Raw genomic sequence first — 21,359 nt, 5'->3', positions numbered from 1 at the left:
CTTTTTGTCTGTACGTAAAAAAAATGCTTGGAATAATGTATCCTGTACACAATTGTAATATACTTATTACTTGAAATTGCATGTAGATAACAGCGTTGAAAGACACGCCAAGCTAATAAGTGGAAGCAATTTCTGTTTTTCAAATGTCAGACAAGGCAAAGGGACAGTTTACCGGGGGAGTAATTTGTGTATTTGTCCTCAATTGAATATATCGGCATGGAAAGATGATAGTTTCCCCAATTTCCTTCTAAGAGATTAGATATCAAACATTATACGGGCCGGGTTAAATACTTCTAACATCATCCAGACAAAGGCACAAAAAGTTAAACATTTCACATGTCTATTTTATCTCACCAGCGCAAAGCACCCAACCAACGATATATAGTACTTGAAGCTCGGGCTGAATATGACATTCCGAATCACTGAAGTTCCGTAATTCTTTAACACTACAGGAGAGTACATAGAGACTAAATGTTAAAACTATTGGAAGTAAACTTGCATTAAAATACCATTGGTTACATTAGACGTTCATTGTACGTTTAGTAGACGATTTATCTTAAGGCTTCGAACTAATACAGGCTAGAGTCCAAAATGAAACTTGACGGACTGATTTTGAGTTGACAACTCTGATCGCTTAATAAACTGTTGTCCTTAACAAAAAGACGTGGCATGAATAATTTACTTCATAGGGTGCTGTATTAAGGGTAATAAAGATAAAAGCAATATCTGATTCTAATTAGCGATCACCACAGAGGACTTGCTTCCTGGCGATGATTAAGACCTGTAGCTAGTGATGCAGTGAAGAAGCATTGCGTGAGGCGTCGTGGTTTGCAGACCTCCCTTTCAGGGAAGTAGCCACAGTTGTCTGGACAAAAATACAAAGATGATAATTAGATAATCTGGAAGGGCATATAAAACAGCTTAAAGGGAAGTAGTGAAGAAAATGACTGAGAATAGTAAGTATGGAGGGAGTTCACCATGAGGCTTACAACTTACAGGCCATTGGCCTAAAGGCGTCAGGGTGAGAAGGTGAGAAGTTGTAAACTATTTATTACCTTACAACAAAAGGACCAGACTCAATATTAAGCCAACTTGGTTTCCTTCTAAAACAAAGGCATGACGCATTTGCTCAGTTTTAGATGAAAGTTATAGGGAGACTTGTAATTAGAAACCGACAAACTACAAATCAAAATTAATCTAATGATTGCCCTCGTTACTCCCCCAGTTAAGAGTACTAATAAAACAAAACACGCTGTCACCTTTTACAAACTGTTGATCTGTGCGCTGGATCAAGGATTGCCTGTCAGCTTTGCGAGGAGCACACTTTCGTCGTTTTCCTTAGCCTTGTTCACATGGAAAGCATCTGCAAATACAATATTGGATGCCTTTTAAAATCATAATCCTAAAATGAGGCGATTCCAGCACACACTTTCTCTATATATGATTCTATTGGGTTGTTTTGGTATTTGAGAATGAATTAGGCTATATCAAAGCAAAGATTGATATCATCCGGCAAACATATATGCTCAAATGTGATATCTACAGACCTACATTAACACTAGTATTTCTATGATGGAATTGCGTATAAGCATAAAAGAACGCCACCTCGATGAATGTTAGACATCTAGGCCATAGAATACACAAAGTAGCAGTTACTAAAGCAACGAGATAGAATGTGAAAACAGCCAATGAAGATGATAAGCGTTTCCCAATTTTATCCAGTTGCTTGAGAAACTGCTACCTTGCGCATAGAATAACGTTATTCTGTTACTATAGACTAGATTCCAGTTTTGTGAATTCAGTGTCATGATGATACTTCTTTTTCTGCATTTAACCCTTGTCCTGATGGATTTCCAGTGCAAGAATATACTCCCAATGCTGAAATGCCCAAACACCTTTGAAACAAAGGGTACTAGTTTGATATACTAACTTTAGTTACTTCGCTTTACAACAACCGCGCGGGTGCAACGTACGCATTCTAGAAATACCCTCAACCCGACAATATTGTCAGGGCTAGCATACAGAACAAGCATGCATATGTGCAAACCAACAATGTTCTGGCTCAGCAGGACTAGGGTTAAATTAAGATTCAGTGTTACAGATGTTGTTACTGCACCTTCTGCGAGATCTCGAGGGTGGCGCTTTACTGCTGCATGAAGATATTCCCTACGAAGTCCGGGCGGGGGATGGCCCCTGCCGTGTTTGGCATCGGCGTCGTCCAAGAAAATAGTCATCAGCACCATCAACAGGAGCAGGCTTTTCTGGTACCCCCTCATCCTTCCACCTAAGCTGCGATTGCTGTATCAAAGACATGAGTCCATACATCAATATAATGGGAGCAGCAAGTTCTTAAACTGCCATTGTCTATAATTTCACATTGTCTAGAATGAAAATGTCACAAAACACAGATTGTGTGTATAATGTATAGTTAATGTATTGAAAGTCTCAAATTTCTACATCTTCTCTTATTTCTGATGTACCAAAATTTAAAAGGACGCGTCAAGTAGATTTTCACATTATTCAAAACTTGTACGAAAAGCACAATCAGCGTTGTGACCAGTTTATCATTTAGATCAATGTTGGAACCGTGACACATATAGCCAGAGGTGTATTGTTTTGTAACCACACTTAACCTGTTCCTGATGCCATGGAGGCACAAAAAAGGCCACTCACAAAAATGGTGTCTGTATGGGACACCAAGATCGGTGATTTTCTTGTCGAATCTGTCACTGATAAACACAAGTCACTAGATGCGTTGAATCCATTAGTTGTACGAAAGGTTCAGTCAGTGCTGATTTTCAAACATGTTAAATACGTTTACGGCACTTGTGAAGGGTCACAAATGCTCGAAAAAGCCGGGGCCGAGGTTCCCCTGTGCGATATTTTGTATGCCAAGGGGACTGGGGCACCCCGCAGGCCTGGTGTTCTTGGCGTTTCCTTTGTGCACATTTACTAAACAAAAAAAGGCTACACGCCGAAAGACGGAGATCAATGATTATCAATAAGTGTTAGAGAAGGAACGACTTACTTGATAGTATGTCGGTGTCGAATCCTAGATCGTCAGTCCGATGCTTGATCTGAAAACTTTGTGTCTTGCCTGTATGTAGTAAATGGCGACTATTCAACGTTAGTGGGTGGAGCATGTTATTTATACCCATAGGCGTGTTTTGGTTTGTGACTTTTGTCCCTGCGGTTGGACATGAACCAATTAAAAACCTTGCATACAACCGCAAGATACCTCATCAGCACCTGATAGGATGGCAGTAGGTGTTACTAAGATAATGACACTGGGCATGCGTAGAACTGGATAAGCTGCTCGTAGTCAGAAACAAGAAAAACAGCTTGTTACTAATGTCAGTAAAGTTTGTTGACCCGAAAATGTAGGGTTCAACGTCTGACTGTAGTACATTCTATGATAGTCTGTGATGTATTTAACGCACTTAACTTCAAAGTTGGCTTTTTAATGTGTTTGTTTGTTTGTTTGTTTGTTTGTTTGTTTGTTTGTTTGTTTGTTTGTTTGAAAAAAAGGGAATCCCTACCTACCTTGACACACCCGACCAGGCGTGAACACCAAATATTGAAAATTTACCATTATAATTCTTTGAAGTTGATTGCCAAAATATATATTTCAATTTGAAATATGTCCCCCAAAACAGCATAAAACGCTGTGTTTCGTTGTAGAACCATTGTTTTCTCGTGGGGAAACGTTTCTCGCATTTGACCCCCAACCCTATGGGCACGTCAAACTGTTCAGAATGTTTGTTCATCAACACACGCTAGACCCAGACTGCATTTCAAACCAAAACACAAAAAGACACTGCCAGCAAAAAAGCATATCCCGCTGTGATTTCCCTTGGCAATGACAATGACCGAAAGCACAAAAGCCCGAATGTTTTGACAACATTTGAAACCATACTCGACACCGAGAACCCCTTGTGTCCGGTATGTGGTGTTGCTTATCTTGTCATGTATGAACTATCCAGGTATGTAAGAGTGCCCCACAGCACAGTTCGGCGGCGTCAACAGTGCGGAAAGCACGCTATGACGGCCGTCGACCCCAGGTGCCATACCGAGCACTCAGAACGGCTGTTTTTTACGTTCTCCACATTAATGAATCGAGAAAGAACTAAACTGTAGTTGTACAGAATATTGATAGCTGGTCAAGAAAGAATTCTAAATATTATTTTGGGGAGCATAAGGGCGATGTCATTCAATTTTATTGCCCCTAATACTATTTTTCTCAGAGAAAATACAGCACTTTAGTACATACCACTGCAGTGAAACTATGTTTTCCATGTGCATAATGATCAAAGCTACAAACGTACATAAAGAAGAAATGTTTTTCCTAATTAAGAAAAGATTATTTTATTAACTGCGGACAATTAGTTTCGGGGGGCTTCTGCGGGGGGGGGGGGGTGCGTATGTCCAGTCCGCTGAACTATACCCTGGAATCCATAGCATATGTACCGGCCAGCGCTCCGAGTTACACGGGCCTACCCTTCCGCTCACCCGAAGATCTACCCCGCCCCACTATCCACTTGTTTGGCTAGCGGGAAGTGGGACGGGGTACGTTGTCGGGCCAGCGGGAGGGTAGGTCCCGAGGAAGCTCCGGGCACGGGCCGGTGTAGGTCCACGCTCGGTATAATTGCTCTGGATACCAGGGTAGCTGAACTACACACAACCAGCCCTCTCATCGCTAATCCCCTATTGTTGACCTCTATATAACGACTGTGACTACCAAGTTGACTTGTGGGGTCGTGTGGCGCAACGGCAGCATGATCGGATCAGGTCCAGGGTCCGAATCCGACTTCGGTACATACCAGATCGTTATCAATACCGTGAGCATTAAAGGCAAGAAAGAAGAAACTTAAGAGATACCGATGTGCACGTTGACAAAGACGATAATAATCCACTCCGTAGTAGGCTAAGCAGTAACGAAGATGATGATATTATAATTCAAGCAGCGTTGGCCATTTTTCATAGGCAAAGACGTTATTCTTAATTGTTAGTCTCTTGGATATTTGGCCGTTGGTTGATTCGTGTTTTTTTTATCGGCATATGGGATGAATAGAAATTAGTACCAAGTTTAGATGGGAAATGTCCACGACGTCTATGATGTATTTAACGCACTTTACTTCAAAGTTGGCTTTTTTGGCAATGTGTGAGAAATTTCATCCACATCTGTTCAATAATTTCCTTCCACACTAGCCTGACCAGCAGGATCTTGTCCACAAAATTTGTTTCACTAAATCATCATCGTCATCATTGCCACATATCGTTAATGAGACGTTTCGTCATTGGTCCACATTAAATTTGTCTTGTTTGTTGCATGACATTATTATGAAAAGAAGAAGTAAATGAAAGACAAATGTGCATACTTTTTGTAAAGAGGAAAATATAGTACAAATTTATTTTATTACAAAACATTCAACATATTGAATAAATGTACAAAATCATACATTCATGAATCATTTCAACATTTTCCACAGAAAGGCAGCAATGTTATCAACATTCGATAACTGCTTCTGAATAAAAATAGCACAATATTTACAGCTAAAAATGTCCTATTATATTCTAAATGTTTATGCATGAAATTAATTATACACTGTCTGTATAAGATACTGTTTCTAACATTTTATCAATGTTTAAAACATTATTCAATTTTTGCCCTCCCTAAGAGTCAGCAACAATTTTCAGTTGGATAATGTATGTTACCCAGATATATGTCTTGTACATGTATCATACACATAAAACTAGTGTACCTTCTGTAATACATAAAAAATCAGGTCATTTGTTTACTCAAATAAAGCTATGTAATACTTCTTAAACATGTAAATAGTTTAAAAGCATTCTGTAATCTAATATGAAAATAGGTACTTTTGACTCCTCATAAATGTGCTTGTGCTATGAAGTTGGGAGGGACTTCAACAGTCGGTGCTTGAGTCATGACGAATAAATACTTTTGGCTCCACCTTTGTGCCATTGCCAAAACTCACTGAGTCAGTGTGTATGCGTCATGGGACGACTCCTCATAAGTGTGCTGGCACTATGAAATTGGGAGGGGCCTTTTATAGTTGGCACTTGTGTCATGGGGAATAGATACTTTTGGCTCCACCCCTGAAGCCTTGCCAAAACTCAGTGAGTATGAGGCATGGGATGACTTCTCATAAGTGTGCTGGTGCTATGAGGTTGGGAGGGTCCTTCCAGTCAGCGCTTTGGTCATCGGGAATAGGTGCTTTTGGCTCCACCCTTCCTCTATTCCCAAAGTCAGTGAGAATAGAGTGTGCTGGCGCTGTGGGGTTGGGTGGGACCTTCTACAGTCAGTTCTGGTGTCACTGGGAATAGGTTTGAGGGTCTATTGTAGGTAGTTGAGCTGTTGCCAAAACTCAGTGAGTATGAGGCATGGGATGACTCCTCATAAGTGTGCTGGCGCTGTGAGGTTGGGAGGGTCCCTCCACCGTCGGTGCAGGCGTCATGGGAAACGGGGTCTGACTGGTGCTCCTGAAGCCTTGCCAAAGTAAGTGTGTATGGGGCATGGGATGACTTCTCATGAGTGTGCTGGCGCTATGAGGTTGGGTGGGACCTTCCACAGTCAGTTCTGGTGTCACTGGGAATAGGTACTATGGTTTATTGTAGGTAGTTGAGCTGTTGCCAGAACTCAGTGAGTATGCGGCATGGGATGACTTCTCATAAGTGTGCTGGCGCTGTGGGGTTGGGAGGGACCTTCCGCAGTCAGTTCTGGTGTCACGGGGAATAGATACTTTTGGCTCCACCTTTGTGCCATTGCCAAAACTCACTGAGTCAGTGTGTATGCGTCATTGGACGACTCCTCATAAGTGTGCTGGTACTATGAGGTTGGGAGGGACCTTCCAAGGTTAGCACTTTGGTTATCATGAATATATCATTTTGGCTCCACCCTTCCTCTGTTCCCAAAGTCAGTGTGTATGAGGCATGGGATGACTTCTCATAAGTGTGCTGGCGCTGTGAGGTTGGGAGGGACCCTCCACCGTCGGTGCCGGCGTCATGGGGAACGGGGTCTGACTGGCGCTCCTATAGGCTGGGATGTTGGACAGCCAGTCGGATCCCTTTGACTGGAAGTTCTGGCTCAAGTCAAACAGGTTCATGACAGAAAGTCGCTGATGTCAAAGTCAAGGTAATGACAAGCACTGAGCTTAATGAATAACTATAGATTTTTCAGTGTTCGATTATCTCCCTGAAACATTCCATCTCATCTCATCAGATATTGCAATATAGATGACCATAAATGGTTGTCAGTCAAGTCATTCATAGTTGTTCATTCATAGTCCCCAAAACTTGCAGTTTCTTTCAGAAAACATAATATACAAGGCATTGATTATACATGACTGTTATCTTACAGTGCATGATATCTAAATTGCAATTAATCAATCAATCAATAACCTTTATTTCAGAAGTAAGAAATGTTTAAGACACACAGTGTTGAAAAGGATACATGTCTGTTGGCCAGTGGGGGAAGCTGGAAGACTGAAGGAGGCTGAGTCAGTCTGGCAATGTCTCCTGACAAACCTAAGAAAAAATATTTAAACAAAAAATGTTGCAACCATTTCGCTATCATGAAAAAAAGAAAATTTCTGTATGTGTAGTTTTTATCATTGTCATTTATGATTGATGTTCTTATTAACAAAAAATGGTAGGGTCAAAGATAATGGATTCGAGTAGAAGGTGTTATACAAGCAACCATGCTTTTTGCCTTATACTCGTTGAATATATGTGAATAAATTAAAAGATAATGATAGAATAGAAGATTTCAAAGCAACCAGGGTGAAAAAAACACTGTTAATCTTTAGATATTTGCAGTGGCTTTTTTTATTTGTGAACCAGAAAACCATGACACTGCAAATATGTGATTTCGTGCCACAACATTGCTTTATCCACAAACTTAAAGCACCCAAAAGACCTTCCTCCACTCCTACTGCAAAATCAAATGCCTGCAAAAATAAATGAGTTTACAGTAATCACTGTTTGGATAGAAGTACTGGTAAGCCCCCGGGTTGTAGATGTGTAAAGTCTATGTGAATATGTGGTTTCATGCTACAATATTGGTTTGACCGCAAACTCAAAACACTGAAAACCTCCCTTCCACTTCTATCCCAGGAAATCAACTCCCTGCAAAAACAAATGAATTTGCAGTATCACCATTGGGATGGAAGTACAGTCATAAGTCAATACATCAAAACACGAGTTAGTGATTAAGATCAATAAGTAAACGTTATCGCCAACTCAGTCACTGGTGAACCAAAAATCGATGGACGTATCAAATAGATTTGCACATGTTATTTAGGATGGAAGTACTATGGTTAGATGTGTCCAGTCTTGGTAGACAATGATATTGATATCTTACAGTACATTGAATCTATATTTTAGATGTGTGGAATTCGAAACTTAATGAAAATGATGAAAATAACAATGTTGAAAATCATTGCCCTATACTTATCAAAAAATGGCAAGGCCAGACATAAATTTAAAAAAAGATAAATAAATGAGGGAGAAATGGTAGAATAGAAGATCAAATTGAAAGCAGTTGCAACAAATATCAAAACAATCCATCCAGGCATTCTTGAGTTATGCTGGTCCACTACAGACAAATGCTACCCTCTGCATAACCGGCGAAGGTAATGAAACAAATGATCACCATTGGGATGGAAGTACTGGTAAGCCCTTGGGTTGTAGATGTGTCCAGTCTTGGTGGGCATGAAGACTGCCGGCAGACAGACATCTTCTAACTGCTGCTCCAGCGGTTCAGGGTTGGTCATACGATGCTGGCCCTCCATCTGTCTCAGGTACTTCTCCTCAACCATCCGCCTCGTCTTGTCGTACAGCTCAGCCTGGCGGCGGATACTCTCAGCAGTCTGGAACTTCAGCCTCTCCAGGAACTATGATGATATACAATTGATAATGATTAGTAATGATGGCAGAGTGGTCTTGTGGTTAGGGTTGTTGGCTAAAAAATCTAAAGGTTCTGGGTTCAAATCCCTGGCAGTGCCCCAACGTTGTGCCCTTGGGAAAGGCACAATTACACCTCACTCGACTGAGGTGAAAAGTAGTACTAGTAATATGTAGCTTCAATTAGAGACATCTTGATTTATACATTGATGATAGCAGCAGTCAAGCCCTAGCTATATGAACCCAGTACTTACATCTTTAGGCAACTTGGCGTTGGGTGGTGGTGCCTGTATTGTTTTTCTCTTCGCCCTGGGTGCTGTATGTGGTGGGGGCTGGGGTTGGTACATCCTGAAATTTAATAGAAAAAATGGACGTCATTATCAATAGGAAAAGAAATCATGTGGACATTGATAAGGGCTATAGATAGATTCATGTTACACAAATAGACAATACATAGACAAAGTGATGACGGGTATACTATCATCAAATAGCCACTAGCTAATTTAAATGTTCTTGAGTTGCAAAAATGTTTACAAAGAACAATAATAATGAAAATAACAGCCATCCATAGTTACCTTGGTGTCAAAGTTCTTCTACAGGCCTAAATATGTGTCTGTTTCTTTATATCATGATTGATGGCAACAAGCGTACATTCAGCACCAAGGACAGCAAGAATTGCCACTTTTTAAAGTATACAGTCCATCCTGACATTTAAGTTAAAGTTAAAGTCCTTCCCGCACCAGACGATGCATAAGGCGGCAACCATCTCCGTTTTGGCAGCCCTGGCCCACACAACTTTGTGCAAGTCACTACAACAGGGGGCTAGTCCACTGGTAGTGGTGTGTGTTGAACTACCATACTATTTCACAAATGCTGAGTGATAAGCAGAGAAAGCAGTATGTACCATCCTGGCATAAGTGGATAAAAATCCTGGTCTAAATGGGTAGGGAATGTTCCTGAGCAGCCTTCATAGCCCTGCTTCTCCTATTGGGTCAGTGACAGAATAGTTTTCAAACGTGCATTAATCAGGATGTTTCAGACTTGGGGGAGAAGAAATCCTTTTCATGTAACCCATTACTTTTATGTGGCCTTCGGGTCTTGGTGACAAACAGTATGAGCATCCTCAGTAGATAGTTTTAAACTACAGTTCTTTCAGGGTAGATGTGCAAAGGTTAGGTCGTACAGTGTAATATAACCAGCTGATGCCACACCACATACCTGCGAAGCTGGTGTGATACGCTGAAGGGCAGTTATACCAGCTATACAGATACAGAAATAGGAAGAAAAAATTCACCCGTCATATGCAGTAGCTGGTGGAGGTTTGGGGGCTTGTGCGCTGGATTCCCTGGACGTTTGTGGGACCTGCGGGATATTGGGAGACCGTGTGATGTCGCGTGTTTGCGCCCGACTGACGGGCGACCGGGGGTGGACGGGGGTCCCCTGGGGTGAGTACTGCACCATGGCATGTTCCATGTTTGCCAGCGGGGGTGGAGCTCTCTCCTGCATCTCTTCTAGATTCTCTGCAAGCTCATTCAGACGTTTTCTGTGATGAAAAAGAGGATACGTGGATAATGTCTACTAAGTAGTTCCCTCAGGTCACCTAAGTACGCCACCCTGAAAAAATGTGTCTAAAGACATCTCCAATGCAACATCCCCCCCCCCACACACACACACATGATGTACTCCTGTATATATATATATAAACTGAGCATATCCTGAGGGGTGTGTGTGTTTGAAACCCCAAAACATTTCACTTGGTAGTGTCAGGACTTAAGCTCTTTTGCATCAGCATCAGCATCGGTACTTACTCATATTCATCCTGGATCTGCATGAGTTGTGCGTTGTGCTGCTCCATAAGGCTCTCCAGTTCTGCCTTGGGAACCATGTCCTGCAGCAGACACAAATGGATATCTTAATATCTATGGTTTAGATATGATTAATGTAAATCATTTCTCCATTAGAGCTAGAATGGACTTTTATCTAACACAAGGACCAAAAGTTTGACCAGATGAATATTTGTATGGCACCATTGAAAATCTACAGTACCACGGCAGTATTGAAAATCTTAGAGACTGTGACTACTGTAACAGCACTGACCAGTCACACTACAGTAGTAAAGTATGATTGGGGCAATGCTGTAAATTGACTGTCGGTCACAAACCAGTACTGTACAGCACTAAAAAATCATAGCCCCAAAAAAATGTGCTAGATAGGTTCTATCTAGTATAAATCACTTTTCCTTCAACATGGCTTGAGGTTTGACACCCTTCATGTTAACATCTATTGACAAAGAGGTCATTCTCAAAGGGAGTGCAGCAATAACGCCAAACATTTTTAATCACCTCTTTCTCCTCCTCAAAAGACATGGCTGATGTTGCTCTGTCCTCATACTCTCTCTCCAGCATGGCGACTATCTCTTCTTTGGGGTGCTGCGAGAGATCAACACCTGGAAACACACGAATCATTTGTGGGTTATGGTTTTTGTAGAGTACATTATATACTGTTTTAGCCATTAGAATGTACATTATCAGATCGATTGTTATTCATGTTATTGATAAGTTCTTTGAAATTGTTAAATATTAGAAATAGACGATTGTTATGTATCTACAAATTGCCATACATTGTACTCGTTACAATTGTCGCGCAATAAAGTTCTTCTAAAGTTCTATATTGTTTTGATTTGTAGGAGTTATAATCCAGTTATATTGTCTGAGTCAATTTAGCCTCATGGCTAAATTAGTTTATAGCTCTGTGCACTGGGTGCAGACAAAGGATTATTAACCTTCAGCCTCCTAAGATAGCCATTTTGCACCAACTTTGCATTGGTTACCATTGCTGTGGTTACCAGGTTAGGCAGCAGGGAGAAAGTTAAGAGAAAAGAAGACCCATTGGTCACTCTAACCATGGTTACCATGCCCCGACATTGTGCCCTTGGGAAAGGCACTTTACACGACCTTCCATGATAAAATGTGTGCTAGTAACACACTACGGATTTGGTGTGCGAATGTGCCAATCTGCACAATCCACCAAGAACCATTAATTTTTCTTCTTCTCTTTTTTAACCAGGGGTTCAGTAGGGGTTCTTATTGCATTTATAAAATCTGTAACCTAAAAAGTTGTAGTTGATTTCTAAACAATTATTTGCAACATCAATTATAACAGATTGACTTAATGTTATTTGCTACTGTCATTTGGACAAACCTGTGAATTCTTTAATCAGGTCCATTAGTGTCACCGTTTCTGTTTCCCTCTCGAAGGTTCGCGGGCGTTCTTGTTGCGTCCAGTACAGTTTGAGGGGGAGGTTCCCGTAGATTCCGTGTTTGGAACTTTTTGTGGCGTAGAGAGGAAACATGGTGGGATCTGTACTCCTCAGATTAGCATCAAACTCTGCATTTTCATCTGGTAAGGATTTCACAGGTAGCTCCTGGAAAACAAAACAAAAAGTACCGGTAAGGGTTAATCTTGATCTGAGATATTTATTGAACTATGTTTGGCACATCTGAATATCTTCATGAATATATAAGATACATATCATTTGGTATAACTTACATGTACCTGTTGAGACCACACCAATTTGTTCCATGACATTTTTAGCAAAAATTCAGCAAGGAGACAAGATGAAAAAAGTGGGCTAGGTGGAAAACTTACATCTAAATGTTACATCTACTCCCTAAAACTGTGTATATTAATTAAGACTTTTCTTCCTGACTCTGTTTTCATGTTGATTTTCCAGTTCAGCGATATTTTTTGTTAAATCCAAGAACCAACAAATTAAATTGAACAAGCCTAAGTTGACATCAAATTCTAGTAATTTTTCCTCAATAAGACTGATTTATACAATTCTTTTTATGTATCAGCAGTGCTGCCTGAGTGACCTCTGTGTTGTGTTGTAGTAACTTCAATAAAATCAAAAAATAGAATAAACGAGTAAAAGCCGCTAGGGAGTCAAAATCTGCAGGACCTATTTTGCTTACAAAGAGCTATCCACCACTAAAGAATTAAGCCCATAGCATGTTCAGAACACGAGATTTGAAAAGTGAAAGTTCCCCTGCAGTACCATAGAAAGTCGATAGAGGACCCAAAATCCAATCATTTCAAGGTCTCGCGCAGACCGACCCACCTACAAAATATGAAGACAATACATCCAGGCATTCTTGAGTTATCGCCCATGGACTTTCACATTCCTGTGCAATTCTTGCAAACTGCACACAATATATATGAATTTGGCTCGCCCCTGAGGTGTCGCCAAAAATAAAATCTATCTACATCTATCTGAATTGATAACTTACCAAACTGGTCAGGTCCTCTGCCTCAATAGTTGCCACGGCTGCCATGTCGTCCTGTGAGTTCACCGCAACTTTCAACCCCTGCATCTCTGCCAGTTTGTCCGGCACACTGAAAACAAACTCTTCAAACCTGTGGGGCAAAGAAGTGACAACGTTAAAAGTTGAATGGAAAAAAATTCTTCAGTGACTGTCCAAGATGGAACTAAGAGGCTATAGTGGTTAGAGCATTCTGAACATAAACATAACTTACTAAGGCCAGTGGACACTACCATTGGTTGAAAAGTACAGTATCTGAAGAGTAGATAATTTGCAGAAAGCAGAGATCACAGTACATGGAAGACACTTGAAATAGACTTCCTTGAAATTGCATTTCAAATTTAACAGAGTGAAAATTCTTAGGCTACTTTTGGGACTTCTTAACTCCTTTTACCTGTCGTCCTCCTTAGGTGTTTCTTCATGAGGCTCCTTTACAGTCACAGACTTTCTTCTTTTTACACCTGGATACAAAAATACATTATTTAAGATATTATCATATCTTGTAACATCAAGACTTCTTGAAGCTACGAAATACAATCTAATCTAGACACTTCTAAATTTCATGCTTTGTATGAAGATTTTATTGTTGATTTCAAAGGTCTCATTTGATTTTGCGTAATTGAAAAAAATCCAAGCATACCTACATTACAGTGTGTGGCCCAAGGGCTATAGACACAGAGATGTGCACTGCCCAATAGACCAATGTGTGGGAAAGATTTCAACAAACAGGAGTTACAGTTGCCAAATACATTTAATAACCAAAACATGATGTGGTGAAAGTTGGGGTGACTATCTCATAAAGGTACTGTCAGAGAAGCCCAGCCAATAGAAAACATTATGATCTTTCACCATAACATCTGCTTGGAGATTACGATATCATACATACCTCCCTTGCCAATAAGGCTGCCTTTCTTGGGTTTTTCGGGAGTCTCAGGTTTAGGTTCAGCTGGAGGTGGTGATGGTGCGTCCAACACACCTGTCTTGAACACCTGGTCACCCATAGTTAGAACGCAGGTGAGCTCAGTGTCTGGGGAGAGAATGGAGATGATTCAAATAGATTTAGCGACTCTCAGGGCAAGTCAATCAGATATAGCAGACTTCATCCCTTCATGTAATACTGAATTGTACACAAACACACACACACACACACTTCTAATGAATTGTATGAAACCACTCAAAAGAAAAATATGCCTTGAACTTTATGAAATTAAAGCCATGACAAAACATTTTTCCAAATTGATAAAGAAGAAACACAAAGCAAAATATGAAAAAGAAACAAACCTTGCATTCCAACAGGCTTGTATACTCTAACATTTAGAAATCTGTTGGAAGATAAAAAAAACAAGAATGTTAAGCATACATACAAGAATGCAATGAAATGTAGAAACTACAAAAGAATTACAAACTATTGAAAATTTTACGTCAAATACACTGAGATTTATCTTTATAAAAATGCAACTCCCATCCTCTAATACTTTACTTTGTAATCAAGTATTACTTTTATTCAAAGGGTTACAGACATAGCACCAGATAAAGCCTTTCCAAACAACTGAGTTGATATGACATGCTCCAGTGCATACCTGTCATACTCAGGCTCATGGGTCCACACCGCCCTGTCTTCTGAGGGAGGTTTCACTACCAGCTCTGGTGCCCCAACTGTGCTTGCACCTCCAAATCTCACTCGAGACCCTCTCCTCTGGAAATGGGAACATAATCATGGTTATCATAGCCTTAAAACTACACCAATGTAGTCACTGTGAACGGCAATGTCGCTGTGAGCAAATAAAGGTCAGTCTTTGTATCACCCTGTCCCTGACAGACACCTTGCCACCAGTTTGGAAGACACCTCCACCAAAAAAAGGCTGTTAATGGTAACATACCGATTAATCATTATATTGATTGGCATCATTATTATCATCATTCAATTATAGAAGACACATTGAGCTGATTAATTCTTCAAGTCAAATGACATCTTTTGCACAGCTACAGGTAGATGAAAGTTCTAACAGAAACTATGCAGCTCCGGCTGTCTTACTGAGGATGACTGCAATGCAAAAGAGGCTGGCTTAAAAGATTAGTCTGCTCCATATCATATAATATATGTCCCAATCATTCATAGTTTGGACAAAGGTTGGCATTATTCTGCCAAATCATCCCATTTTGGTCAAATGGCACAATGATGGATATAGCAAGCTTTCTATAGATTAAGTTTTCCTCCATACTTCTCCAGCTGTTTTCTGTTTTCCCAGATCACTTTTCCGTCACCAACACCAGATGGATTCCATAATTTACTAGCCACCAAACTCCAGTATGATACCAACAAACCTTCTTGACCGCCCCTTTTTTCTTCAACACTCCTTTGATTGGGGCATTCTTTTTATTCGTTTGACCCTTTTTTGCTGATTTTTTCTTACTCTTCCCTTCCGCGTTGCTGTCGCTGTCTGACTCTGAGTCAGAATCCGAGCTTCCATCCGTGTTGTCTCCGCTACGGTCACTTAGAGTTCCGCCTTCTTGAGAAGTTGTGGAATACTTCGAGCTACTGGATGCAGCTCTCTATTCAAGAACATCAATCTTATCTTTCTTTTTTTGGCAGGATAAAATAACTGAACAAATTCGTAATTTCCTTCCCTTTCACCATCAAAATTGTTTACCTGTATGTTACAGTAGTTTTGGGTTATTATTTCTGTTGTCCTTTGACAATCACTCATTCAGTCATTAGTTGCAAAAATACAAATGTATGTCTCAAAATCAAATCTCACATGCATGAAGAACATTTGTGTAAGCTTGAAGTACAGAAAATTGCACATTTCTAAGTAAATCAGAGAATTCTCTCTCTGTAAATTAGTCAAACATGGATTATAGACATTTCACCAGGATCAAATAATTTACATGATGTTGCAACGATAGAAATTAGGACCGTGTATTTAAAACAGCTTAAAACAAAATCATTTAACTCTCTTTATTTGAAAAAATACTATGTGTATCTTTAACCCTTTCTTGAGAACAGCATATAGTATATATGATAACTTTGTGACATATGCAGAAATACATACACAAAATCATGAAGGTCTGCATGCGCTATTGGTAGGGAAAGCCGTCTTATTCACTTATCTCCTAGCGAGGTGACAAAATTCTGTGTAATTGCCTTCCTTGATTTTTAGCGTAATATGTAGGGGAGAATCTTCTGAATTCAGTGTAAAGCGTTGTCGGGGACCCCCATGCAGACCCTCACTCATGTTTTGTGACAACAGAAGAGAATGTCAAGGAGACAACGCCTTGACTCTTTCTTACCTTTCCTTCACGTTCACTTCCGGTTTCCGATTCCAGTTCGCTGTCTGCCCGCGGGAGGTCATTCTCGCTGCCGCTTTCTGGCTCAGACTCGGGCTCAGGCTCACTCTCAAAATCCGACGGCTACAAAGATACAAACATTGTTGTTGTTATTGTTGTTGTTGTTCACCTTTTAGTGCCTGGTGCCACATACGTCAGGAGGTGTCCTTGCTGTTTCAGCTTCAAATAAAACCACCATGAACGTTTCAAGATTTGCAGTAAGGAAAGGAAAAGGGGTTACAATACAGGATATACAAAAAAGAATGATATTACCAACTGTTGAAACTACATCCAATAGATGGTTTTGGAATAAAAATCATGTTAACTTACTGATGTTGCTTTTTCAGGTCCCTCAGTGGAAGGGCTCACTACGGCGAACTGGGGGTGGTCAGGTTGTGTGAAATCGTCATCAGATTCATACTCATCTTCAACACTGCTGGCATATGCCAACAGGTGCTCAGCACTTAAGAAAAAGAACAATTGTTGTTAACATTACAGCAAATGAACAAAAATCTAAAATGAATTCTAAGGAGAGAGTCAGAAATGATACCATACTCTGTCCTTGGTGCTGAACTTATTCTTGTTGCCATCAATCAATCCCATTACAGCAGATAAACAAAGATAACTAAACATGATTAAAATAAAAGATGCCTACTTCCAAATGTCAAACCTGTACCATACAAGCTACAAATGAAATAGCAGTGAAATTTCCTTACCCCATCTGTGCCTTCTTTTTAAATGAGTCAATCAGAAACTTCCATCTGCGACCATGGCCTTTTGAACTCTGAAAGAAGCATCAAGAATTTAACAGCTGTAATTTTATTATATATATAACAGAATAGGATTAATTTTATTTTTTTCATAGACTTAATGTTGTTACAAATTGGTCTGGTTAAACTGAAAGCAATCTGTAAGTCCCTAGCATACCATGGCTCATTGACTCTGTATAGCAGCGTAACTTTATACTATATCAACAAATCTGCCTGTACCATTCAGACAGGAACATGTTGTATTTTGTCAACAAAACAATCTATTATGCAAAGAAAACTTAGCCGGGTCACTGAAACTTTTATACCAAGCGGTGACCCTACACCATGATGGCATGCATTTGTCTATTGTAGTGGGAGAATTGGTCATGTTTTGTAAACACTGTTCTAATGAGTAAGACAAGGGAAATGTGTTACTGAGGACACATCTTACCGTTAGCTTGGCGAAGAGTTTCTCCCAGTTCATGATCCGTTTCTCACGAGCAAGACGCTTGGACTGGAAATACAATAAAACATTTCTACAGTCAATTTTCAATGATTATACAGTGTATACTGTTTGTTTCTCTTCCAAAGTTAGTGTTTTAGTCATAGGACACTTAGTATTACCTGCTTATTTGACAATGTTTCAATGTTTTGTCAATTTATATTCAACATATAAAATCTTTTTTTCCTACATTGATGCCAAACATTTACACACAAAATTTTACAAAACTGATGTACTTGAAGCCTGACATACAAAATGTATGTTGTAATGCATGCAGAAAGGTAACATGCCAGTAACTATAATAGTAGACTGAAACTTACATGTGCATCCACCAGTTGAAGTCTTTTGATGGCAATGTTCAGTTGTCTTTTCTTACTGTTGTAAAAGACAAAATTTAACATGAGTCTCTGCTATGGACACAGATGAAGGGAAAGGCATTTGAAAGTCATGCTGCTCACATAAGGTCATTTCCATAACACCAACAATGAACAATTTTTAATGGTCTTAGTACAATAAACATTGTATTAGCATTTGACATTTATATAAAAAAAAGATTTGATTTCTAAATCCAGATTTATTCACAAAATTCCAGCTGTAACTTTACAATATAGATGTACAAATCAATTGAAGATAGTTGTTTACAAATAAACAGAAATCGTTCCAGAACGTTAGAAAGGAATCAAGAGAGCCCTTCAGGTTACCTGTATTACATCATAGTTGCTTGGAAAAGATAGTGAAGTGAGACATTAGAAGATCAACCATATATTGGATCATAGAGATTATTTCCTTTTTATCATTGCAATCCTATCTAACATCCAGGGAATTTTCTTTTGAGACTAGCTACAGTGTGAACTGTGTAATTTCAATCTACACACGTGATTCCTGTCACAAAACATGCATTAAAAGTTCTGACAATATTCTGGAGGTTAAAATAATCATTACCTTTCGTAATCAGCATGTAGTTTCTTCAAGGCCTCACTTTTTTCATCCCACGGTTCGGAGTAGACTCTGACAAGTCGAACTAACTCTGTGACTGGAACATTCAAGTCTGTAGCACTGATGGTGAAATATGACATGTAATTAATAAAAGGCAAAATTCCTTCAAAAAACAGTAAATCTTTAAATTATACATTACTCTATGTAAATTCATCTGATGTTGAGTTTTACACAGGCCGAGAGACATAATGTAAAATCTTTTTAAAAATCAACCTAAGATAAAAGTATATGCTACAGGTGGCTTATCACCCCTGGTACTTAATTTTTTGTTCTGTATGTGTGGAGCCGGTATAACTGTCTTTCAACTTTCAGCCTTACATGACAGCTTCTGTATCTGTATCTGTATCTGTGTATATCTGTATCTGTGTAACTGTATCTGTGTATCAGTAGAACAAGTAAAACTGCCCTTCAGTGTAACACAGCAGCTTCAAAATATCATTACAAATACTTATATCAAGTAACTAACCTTCTGAATATTTTGCCGGACACGATGGCCAGTCTGACCAGCACATTAGGTGGGAGGGAATGTTCCAGTAGTTCATCCTTCAGGTCAATCACCTGTTGGTAGACAAACATTGAGTTGAGTTGAGTTTATTGAGCCCTAAGGCACACCACTAGTCTTCCTGGACTTCTAACTTGACATCACAATGGACGATAAATTAAAAAAATAACAGTAACAATAAACAAATAACCATATCTCCATTGCCACACCTATGGTACTAACTGGTTCTGTTGAACCATATCAAAGAAAGTGTCAGACGCTAGCTACTGTAACTAAAATGCATCTGCAATGACTTGTGATTTTGCCCTGTCTATAAGCAACTGTGACAAAACCTGGATGTTGTAACTGTATATGACTGTCGATGTCCACTTCCATTACAATAATGATGGTAAATGTTGCCATTTCAAACATTTTCACACAAGCATACTATTTGCAGTACAGCCAGTACAGTAGGTACCGATCTGAGTAATGAGGCTGTTGTAGTGCCTTTCAACCTGCTCGAGGCACCTCCTCGATCATGAGATGTCCCTTCTGAAAGACGAATGCAGCTCCAACCAAGATACCCTTCCTTGGGTCTCCGAGTTAGCAAATTGGAACCGGCAGCACAATTGAGCTAAAGGGACTTTCCTATACATGAAAGGTTGATATGATACCCACCTCCTGTAGAGAGCTACTGAGCAGTGCCACAGCACTGAGGATCCCGTCACACAGGGCGTCAAACTTGTTCTGTTCCTCCAACTGTCGCGCTCGCTCCTCCGCCGCCTCCTGCTACAACGATGTTCATTGGTTAGGATAAAAAACATTTGATATTTCTTATTGTGTTCGCATGATTTTTGTGTGTTTTAATTTTTCAATTCAGGTCACTGCAACACTTTTTTGCAATTCTTAAAGTTTGCATCACTGATGTATGCTGTATTTGTGCCTTTCAAAAGAGAGTATTGACAGTTAGTAAACAAAGTGCAATTATAAATGTCAATGGTTCTGGCAAAATTCAATACTGAGTTAAAAGAAACTAACACATTCTTATTTGAGTATACTGCACCAGAAGTACAGCAATCAGCAGTAGAAAAATTGCAACATATCATAATGTCATAGTGGAAAATACAATGTAGTCTTCATTCAGACTCCCATCTATTGCAGCCTTTAAGTCAACTGGATAAAATAAAAACAATAACAACAACAACAAATAACAGCACAACAATCAATACCTCATCCTCTCCAGAGTCCTCCTCATCTTCCCCTAGTGTGTCCATCGGCACCACACTGGCCTTCCTGGTCCCAGAACCTGCGTTTAAATGAGTTTAAAAGTTCACTTTCTTCGATATGAAATCAAACACTAACATATAGCCTGACGCAAAGATGTACTGTGATCTCCCAAATCACCCGAATACCCAAATTTTTGACTGTCCAACTCCAGTATTCGTCCAACCCTCGACAAAGAATGATGTTGTACAGTCAAAAATTTAGGTAAATGTGATTACAGTGCAACTTTGCTTCAGACTGATTTCTAGTTATACTAACACAGATAAACTTTGAAACTGACAAATAGTGCTGTATTGAGTAGGCCAGGTTTACGTTCAAACTTTGCTCTTGCAATTAAAACTGGGCATTCGATCAATGGTGAATACATGCAGCAACTCATTACAATGATATTATGAGTATAATCACTAGATCATACGTTATGACAAGGTTTGGAGACTTAAACGTGGGGAGGGGGGCGACGGACGAGATGACACAAAAATATCGAAACTATTGACGTGAATATCACCTACCAAATCCGTTCTGAACAGAGTCCCTTTGCTCTCTAGACGTCATGGCATCCAAATCGTCTCTGTCTGTCACTTTTCTGTATTCAAAACAGCAGAGAAGGCTATGATATCTCTACTTCAAAGACTACGGTACCGCTACAGCCAAAACATTGCAGGATATCCGACCCTCCCGTATTTACACACGGTTGCTAGGTTACAAGACAACCAAACGCTAAGAGAAAATTAAGTAAAATACATTGTTTTGACGAAGTTTAGAAACTATTCGTATTT

At 39.7% G+C, this 21,359-nt stretch overlaps 1 protein-coding gene and 1 long non-coding RNA gene across 4 annotated transcripts; both read right to left on the bottom strand.

Annotated features, from left to right (window-relative positions):
* Nucleotides 1-323: 323 nt before the first annotated feature.
* On the bottom strand, nucleotides 324-3,182 carry LOC136421378 (uncharacterized). Its single transcript, XR_010753444.1, has 4 exons — nucleotides 3,029-3,182; nucleotides 2,117-2,298; nucleotides 1,260-1,363; nucleotides 324-865 (listed from the first exon to the last, which is right to left on the bottom strand). It is a non-coding gene; the product is annotated as an uncharacterized lncRNA (long non-coding RNA).
* Nucleotides 3,183-5,375: 2,193 nt separating this feature from the next.
* Nucleotides 5,376-21,345, bottom strand: LOC136421434 (uncharacterized). 3 transcript variants are annotated; one of them, XR_010753458.1, is made up of 25 exons: nucleotides 21,093-21,345; nucleotides 20,529-20,605; nucleotides 19,978-20,088; nucleotides 19,285-19,376; nucleotides 18,765-18,878; nucleotides 18,143-18,197; nucleotides 17,772-17,834; nucleotides 17,288-17,355; nucleotides 16,902-17,034; nucleotides 16,536-16,655; nucleotides 15,570-15,797; nucleotides 14,825-14,940; nucleotides 14,526-14,566; nucleotides 14,131-14,271; nucleotides 13,639-13,705; nucleotides 13,212-13,338; nucleotides 12,124-12,346; nucleotides 11,265-11,368; nucleotides 10,731-10,810; nucleotides 10,217-10,465; nucleotides 9,177-9,270; nucleotides 8,672-8,912; nucleotides 7,472-7,545; nucleotides 6,724-7,136; nucleotides 5,376-6,583 (listed from the first exon to the last, which is right to left on the bottom strand). XR_010753458.1 is itself a non-coding variant. In XM_066408732.1 (24 exons), the coding sequence occupies exons 1-24, from the start codon at nucleotides 21,133-21,135 to the stop codon at nucleotides 6,936-6,938; spliced, it is 2,862 nt and encodes a 953-aa protein (XP_066264829.1). In that variant the 5' UTR covers nucleotides 21,136-21,345; the 3' UTR covers nucleotides 5,376-6,935. The 3 variants fall into 3 exon arrangements, 2 of the variants coding, with proteins under 2 accessions (XP_066264829.1, XP_066264831.1); XM_066408732.1 differs by having other exon boundaries at nucleotides 5,376-7,136; XM_066408734.1 differs by having other exon boundaries at nucleotides 5,376-7,136; nucleotides 19,978-20,085.
* Nucleotides 21,346-21,359: the final 14 nt, after the last annotated feature.

The sequence above is a fragment of the Branchiostoma lanceolatum genome, chromosome 16, assembly GCF_035083965.1.
Source record: "Branchiostoma lanceolatum isolate klBraLanc5 chromosome 16, klBraLanc5.hap2, whole genome shotgun sequence".
Taxonomy (NCBI): domain Eukaryota; kingdom Metazoa; phylum Chordata; class Leptocardii; order Amphioxiformes; family Branchiostomatidae; genus Branchiostoma; species Branchiostoma lanceolatum.
This window is presented reverse-complemented; position numbering and strand designations above follow the sequence as displayed.